Source organism: Parasteatoda tepidariorum, chromosome 5, assembly GCF_043381705.1.
Source record: "Parasteatoda tepidariorum isolate YZ-2023 chromosome 5, CAS_Ptep_4.0, whole genome shotgun sequence".
In the NCBI taxonomy this organism is placed as follows: Eukaryota; Metazoa; Arthropoda; class Arachnida; order Araneae; family Theridiidae; genus Parasteatoda; species Parasteatoda tepidariorum.
Window position 1 is genome coordinate 73,362,951 of NC_092208.1, and position 8,131 is coordinate 73,371,081.

The 8,131-nt window shown below is 27.7% G+C and overlaps 1 protein-coding gene across 1 annotated transcript; it reads right to left on the bottom strand.

The window, feature by feature from the left end:
* Nucleotides 1–2,503: 2,503 nt before the first annotated feature.
* LOC107442116 (uncharacterized) lies at nt 2,504–6,598 on the bottom strand. Its single transcript, XM_016055586.3, has 2 exons — nt 6,393–6,598; nt 2,504–3,946 (listed from the first exon to the last, which is right to left on the bottom strand). The coding sequence occupies exons 1-2, from the start codon at nt 6,488–6,490 to the stop codon at nt 2,572–2,574; spliced, it is 1,473 nt and encodes a 490-aa protein (XP_015911072.2). The 5' UTR covers nt 6,491–6,598; the 3' UTR covers nt 2,504–2,571.
* Nucleotides 6,599–8,131: the final 1,533 nt, after the last annotated feature.

Consider the following 8,131-nt stretch of genomic DNA (forward strand, 5'->3'; position numbering starts at 1 on the left):
TCAATTTAGCTGTCAGTAGCTCTCTTGGTAGTATGCGTCAGTTTCAAACATAATAGTATCGATTCTTTTATGTGAGACCTTTTTATCGAAGAGGTCGTACAAAGAAGTTATGCTTACTAGTGACATCTTTCGATCATTTTCTGAAGCATATTTCACAGAAAGAAATTTGACAAAAACACTCTGTTTAAGTGCAAATTTATGTTTTTTCTGTTATTTTTAATATTCACTTTTTTTTGTCCTCATTATATGTATCCAAGAGTTCACAGTAATGATTTAACTGATTGCGTAAAATATATTTCAGAAGAGGAAAAAATTCTTACGCAAGCGAATAATTTAAATGTTTCAAAGTTTGGAGAAAGTTTTATATTGTTTGAAAAAATAAAAATTACATTATTTTTATACTTTTTAATAAATTATTTATATTTGCTAATTATGAAATAAAGAACGAAAAATACTTCGCGTTTCAAAAAGATATTAATGAAGAATGTTTTTGTGCTGCCATCTATTGATTCTTAATGATACAAACCTTTGATATAAAATGAGTAAAAATAATTTATAATAATTCTATTTTTCTAATTAATAAAGTTCGAGTTAAAAAAAGGCAAAATATAGAGAAAATGTCAGTATTCATTCATTATTTTGAATTATTGTGTGCTTTAACCGTTTGTTAATTGCATTAAAAATGAATGAAGATCTTTTATGAGACATTAAAGTTTTACTTTTGTCAAAAATATGAGTTGTCCATGGCAGTTTTAGTGTTATTTTAAATAAAATTATGGATGCATAATTTTGAAGTACACCATTTTTTGATATTTGAAAAACTAATTGTATTTCTTTCCTTCTTTCTTTTCAAATTTGTAACTCATTTCAAGAAACTGAGAAAATACGCAATTTTTGCCAATTGAAAAAATATGTTATTTATTGGAAGAAAAATAACAATAATATAAACTATATTTCTAAACTAAATAACAATAATATAACATATTTTAAATGGAAATTGTGGTCGGAAACCAATTCTTACCTAAATATGTCAGTTTTTTTTATATACTTACTTATTTATTTATTACTTTANTTATTGGAAGAAAAATAACAATAATATAAACTCTCATATTTTAAATGGAAATTGTGGTCGGAAACCAATTCTTACCTAAATATGTCAGTTTTTTTTATATACTTACTTATTTATTTATTACTTTATTTTTTTATTTGTTTATTGTGTTTCATTCCTTTAGTTAATTTATTTTCCAAAAATGAAATCTCAAACTTTATTACTTAATACTGTTGGCGATTTCTTTTTCTTTAAAAAAAAAGAAAAAACTAATCAGTCGTGATTTAAATAGTAAAAGTAATTGGTCGAATATACGCATTTGATTCTAACGTTCCATTTTGAATTTTGCTTCCTTCTATTGTAATTGTGAAAATTGTGGTCCTTAGCAAATTAAAAACCTATGATTTCCTTAATAATATAATATTCTGATTTCATTGTGAACATATTGTGCTAAATAATTTTTTAGAAGCAATTTAAAATATATAATATTTACTTAAGCAAATACATTTTTTAAATAATTTAAAAAAATAATTTAAGTAAAAAAATTACGATGATGTATTAAAATGTATTAAATGTAATGAATGTAATAAATGTAATAAATGTATTAAAAAATCACAAACCACGAAAACTCTATGCAAGTTTTGTCATCAGCTTTTTAAATGTTGTAATAATAAATACTACAAGCTCAATTGATTCTACCATTACTAGGGGAGAGTGGGGTCAATTGTAACATTTTTTACTTAACTATTTTTAACTAACAAAAAATCCAATATATTATTAGTATTAATTGACAGACGAGTAAAGTAGACTATCCACTACTTGAAAAAAAAATGAATACCTTATTTTAAATGTTATTATATTAGTTATTAGCAATGTTTTACAGTCGTGCACTTGTTACAATTGTCCCCACTTACGGGGCCAATTGTAACAGTTCATAAATTCAACTAAAACATAGTTAATTATACATATTATTATAGTTGTGATATATTTTNGCTAAATATACAATGTATTATAATTTTTTAGAAGCAATTTAAAATACATAATATTTACTTAAGCAAATACATTTTTTAAATAATTTAAAAAAATAATTTAAGTAAAAAAATTACGATGATAAATGTATTAAAAAAACACAAACCACGAAAACTCTATGCAAGTTTTGTCAACAGGTTTTTAAATGTTGTAAAAATAAATACTACAAGCTCAATTGATTCTACCATTACTACTGATTAAAACCTGATATTCGTATAACTCTCCAGCAAAAATTGAATATCCTAACTTACAACATATTGGTGTATGATTTAAATTTTAGAAAGATTAAAAGATTTTTCCGATAAAAATTTATGTGTGAAATATTTCAGGTGAAAAAAAAACTATCGTAAAAATAAGCAGCGAAGGTACTTAATAATATTTTTTATTTGGTTCAGGTTTTTTTTTCTTTTTTTTTTTTTTTTTGTAAGTATATTACTATGATGTTTGTAAATTATGAACGGTAAAAGATGTGAATTTTAGACACTTGTAGATAGTTAAGAGCCATCAATACTTGTTTTATGATGACTATTACCACTGCTATTTTCCCGATCTTTCCAGTATTGAACTAAATCATCCATTAATCGAGAGTTTTTATGAAATACGTTATCATCAATATGGCGATACTCATGCAAGCCTTTCAAATAGGTTTTTACTTTTTTCCTTATTTTAACGCTTTTGGGGGAGGCAAGGTCATTTGGTTTAGGCGTCTTGCAAATCTTTTCCAAATAACGAACATTTACTGCTTCATCACTGCTATCGTCTATTCTTTTTTCCATGTCTTTGTCATGAACCTTGCAGCAATTGTTGTCATTCTCAGGATTTTTCATCACAAATATTCCCTCCAATTGATTCATATCATCGTGAGCGGTGGATGATTTGAGAATGGTTAAAAAATGTATAGCGTCATCTAACCTAGCTATTAGGGATTCTGAACGGCCGCTTCTTGCAGATGAATTCTGCTTGTTCAAATCAGAATTAAACTTAGGATCAACATCCTTAACCCAGTTAGAGATCTGGTTAATTCCATCATTCTTAAACTTAGAATTAGTTTCTTCTATCCAGTGAACTATACGCTTATTTGCATCGTTGGCGTACGTGGTATCAGTGTATTTGTTATGATGAGACGTTTGTTCGTACACATTGGTCTTAAGCTTGGTATCAGTGTCTTCGATCCAATGAGGAATCCGTTTATTTGCATCATTATTAGACGTAGCATCAGTGGTCAGGAAAGGTGCCCGCTTATTTGCATCGACATTAGGCTTTGCATCAGTGTCTTTTATCCAATGAATGTCACGCTCATTTGTATCTACGTGTGATTTGGCATGCATGTCTATGCCACAATGTGGATTCCATGTAGACGAACCCAAAGTGGACTCAGAAACGGTACCTTTGATCCATCGAGAAATTCGATAGGCTCTTTCTTCCAATTTTGCAGGATGATATCCTAGACTGGAGTTAAAACATGATAGTGAAACTATTTTTGGAATATTTGCAGCCGAAACTATTATTTTACGTTCATCATGACAAAACCTTTGCGTGTCTTCATTCTTTTTGTTATTGGACTTGTTTAACTTGTTACGCTCCCGCTGAAAAATAATATCCACTTTCTTTTTCTTATCTTTAGATTTAATCAGATGTTTATATTTGTTTTGAAAAGAACTGTCAGTTTGATTTCCTCTGTCTCTGTACCTTTTCAGAAACTTTTTTTCTGGAGTATCCGTTTCTACTTCAGATTCTTCTTTAGTTTGCTCAGTCTCTTCTATGGATTGTTCAAACTCTTCTTCACTAAATAATGCGTCTTGAGTTTTAGTGCTAACGTTAATAACATTTTCCTTTTTTCCATTTTCAAAAAAGCCTTTGCCTGTGATCCTAAAACAAACATATTCGGCATAAATTTAACTAGATTTCCAGACAAAACTGGATTTCCAGACTTACTGAAAAAAGCTAACAAAATTTCCTCCGTCAAAATAACATCGTCGATTTATCTTTATTCAATGGAATCTCAGAATAGTAGAAATGTATTCTTTTTCTTAATTTAAGATTATCTTAACTACTGTCAACCAGTGCTACTAAACAAACAAAAAATAAAAACGAGTATTTTTGGTCTTTTAAAATAGTCTCTACCCTATAAAAGGGCATTTTTTATAAATTTTGGTAATTTAAAAATTTTGTCATTGACAACACTTCTTAGAGTCATTTTTTTAATGAGTAAATTGTTTACATCCAATCTTTTCATAGTGGATGTATCGTGCTAAAAATACATGATAAAAATAAGGATACTGTCAAAATATTACCATAGTAACAATTTACCAAAATGTGATAATTATTTTTTTCTCTTTCTTTGCTTTCATGGTAAGTTATCGTAAACAAAACTTATGAAATCAAGACCACAGAAAATATATTTTACAGGTCTTCTGCTTTACAGGTTGTCTAGGGAACTGATATCGAGACATTTTTAAGACTAGACCTAACAAAGAAAATTCAACGAAAGTTAATGAAACGAGGATACGTTAATATTTCTGAGAATAAAGTGAATAGAAAAAATAGAAAGTTCATCATTCATATAAAATTTTTCTTATGTTTTTCGCAGCGGAATTTTTTAAATTATTTTTAAATGTCTCAAATATTTTTTATTTGTTGATTTGCAGCGTCATTTCATTCGTAGATTCCTGTGCAATGTATTACGATAGTCTACCATCTTCATTGTGTTAAATAAATTTCTATTAAAATAAGTGAATAGTCTTAAGAAGCACTAAACAGGTGTTACTTTGATCGAAATTTTTTTAAATATTAAAAACTAAACACATCTGAAAGCAAAGGAATTTTATATACAGTATATTCTTTATACTTTGTTCATTGTTTAAAACTGAATGGGATTTTTATTTACGAACATGATAGTGAAAATATAAAATATCATTACGGTATAAAGCATCGGTTAAAGCTACTTTAAATTTGAAACAAACGCAAAATTATACCTCATATTTCGAGAAATAACTAGCTTTTAAAAACCTGATTGCTACACTTGGCACTTTAACACCAAAAATGCTATGACTTGTCTTACAAGTAAGGCATTTTTATTGCTACAAAATTACTTACAATCGAAATTTTTGCATATTAGCTAAGAAGTTATATTTTGTTGTATTTAAGAGTTTTAATTGATTAATTATATTGAACAATAATATACTCAAGTTTAATCCACAATAAAATAGATAATTATGCGTTAGGTTCTGGACGAAGTTCGGCGACTTTAAAATACCTCAACACTGAATCAGTCAGTTAATTTTTCGACTCTAGTCTTTTGGAAGTGTCTAGAAAGTGCTACTAACAGGTTCAGGATAGTTAATTAAGTAAAGTTATACCATGTTCGTTCCTTATACTTTTGGCTTAATTGGCGACAATTTTAGTTCAAGATATTTGGTCTGGTAACCAGTTAACGAATAATTAACATAAAAAATAAATGCTTTCTAAAGTTTCATTTTTGAATAATGTTTAAAATCTTAGCGAAATAATTTATTAAGTGAAAAAAGGGGAAATATTTCATTATAATTTGTAGGAAACTTCAAAGGTAATTTTAATGTAAAATTGAAACAAAAGTGATTTCAACGACAATAAGTATTCAGGGTAATATTCTAGAGATAATATCCCTTTGGCGGATTTTTGAAATCTCTCCAAGTCAGTAATTATTACTTGGTACGTTGTTTTTTTAATTATTAAAAAAACAAATTATTACAAATTTATTAAATTATTTTTAATAAAATAAAATAAAAAACATTTACTCGGATATTTGTCTTGCATACAAAACATATACCAATCAACAACAGTGAAACCTAGTATACCGAGATTTCAAGAAGTTCATTTAGAAATTTATTTTCTTTAAAACTTTTAATTTCGCATAATATATTTTTAAACTGATGTGATAAGTTCGGTTAGATGATTAAATTTTGAAGTGCCTCTTGGATTACAGCCAAGTTGGTCGCCACGATTAGAGAATTTTCGTTTGTTTTTGCAAACCCAGAGAAAAACATCTAAATAAGGTAAGACGTAATTCCCTTATTTACAATGCATATTAAATAATACGCATTTTCATTTTCATATTATTTCACTTTTTTTATTTATTTTGTTTTAAAAATCATTCCCATTCGGTTAATAATTTTTTAACTCTTTAATTGCTTTTTTTGTTTGTTAATTTAGTAGGAAAAACGCAATTGGATCCAAAAACTTGCCAATTCTTACTTTGGGGTACCTCTTAATGTATTTTTTACCATATAATATCAAACAATATAATCCTACACTAACAAATTCATAGAGGTCTTACCAATCACGCGTATATACTATTAGCATAACAAGAAGACAACTACCAGATATTGACCCACAAATGTAAATTATAGGGCGATAAAAATCAGAAAGCTGCATAAGATGAATGTTTATATTGCTATTGTCTCTCAATTTGTTATTATGCACATATATTTAACAAGATTGCTGTTTGTATTTTATGTACTTGTGAATATCTATTTGATTTGATGAAAGGAAGCTTTGAAGATTACTAATGATTCCAAATTGATTGTTTTGGTAAAATCTGAAAATCTTGTTTAATTTTTTGTTCTTGCTCATGCGCACTCTATAGACAATGCCATTTGTAAAATGTACGAAATGGTATTCCGAATTGGATACTTGCGACTTGAGAAGAAGAATACCTCCAAAATGACATGGTTGTGTATAATCACGTGGTTGTGCAATGCGTGCTTATGTTTTAGTTTATTATAAGTCTGAAATAATTTTCGGATCAGTTTCAGTTGGATTCTTGCAAGCAACGTGTGTATCGAACTTGATTAGCTGCTTAATCGTGGCATAATGCCACGTTTCAGCCATGCGTAACGTTACCAGCAGGTATCAATTTTGATACCTTTCAGTCATCGTAGTAAATCTTGGTATAAATAATCATTTCAATTCTTTTTGAATTGTACGCAATTGAAAAACTCCAAACGATATCAAAAACTGCATCTTGAAATTGAAGAAAATGCAAATATTTCATTACTGGTGAGTTTAAAAATGTTTTAAATTAAGTAAAGATTTATAAGAGATTTAAAAAATCCCCATTTTCAATTTATGTCGAAATTTAATATATATATATATATATANATTTCGGTTGAAACGGTTTTTACTTTTCATTTTTATAGAACATTGTGACGACCTTCTAATTACATCCACAAATCGCAACAACTGTTGCCACTCAATATTTTTTTAAATTAATGTTGCGTTAATAAATACTTATTTAACAAAAACATGCATTTTTTTTGGCAGTGATTTTCTATGTGTGCGACGAGCTAGAGGTTTTCTGCTTGTTAAACGTAACACTCTTAGGAAAAAAAATACAATATATTTTCGCAAAATACTTTTATTTTGTTTTACGAACTTTAGAAAAGAAGTTGTCCACCTATCTTTACTATATCTAGACACTACTTTTCAAATTATATGTAGAGAAATTCTTAATAAAAAGATGTCAAAAGTCTGAGGCTAAACTAAATCAGTGTTCCATTATCATTCAGTCAATATATGTTTGCTCTGTTTTGATTGGACGATTCGTATCGATATTCCAATAGAAACGTATTCCTATTCGTTGCATCTTTGACTGATTGATCATTGATGGATTGCAAGTGATCAAGCAAGTGATAGGAAGTTAGCGTAGTTATTTCTAAAAGAATGTGAATACGGAATTATGTATATATAATTTTTTTTTCTGTTTGGTTAGTTATACCTCAAATAATTTCAGTTAAAAACAAATAAATCAGATATTGTCATTCAATGTTAGTATATCAATTACGAAAGTTTTTTAATTGATAAAATAACATAAATTATCTTAAAAAATTAACTGTTCACGGCGTGTTGATTTATTTTATCTGTTGTCATTAGGCTTTAAAAGTCAATAATGTGTAACTGTCTGTTATAGAGTGATTGATGAACCTTCGTTAAGACTAAAAAGTCGAAAGAATGTCAAGAAATGTTTTCCAACTTGATTTATTTTCTCTAAGATTCTAACTGATTGTAGAAAACCTA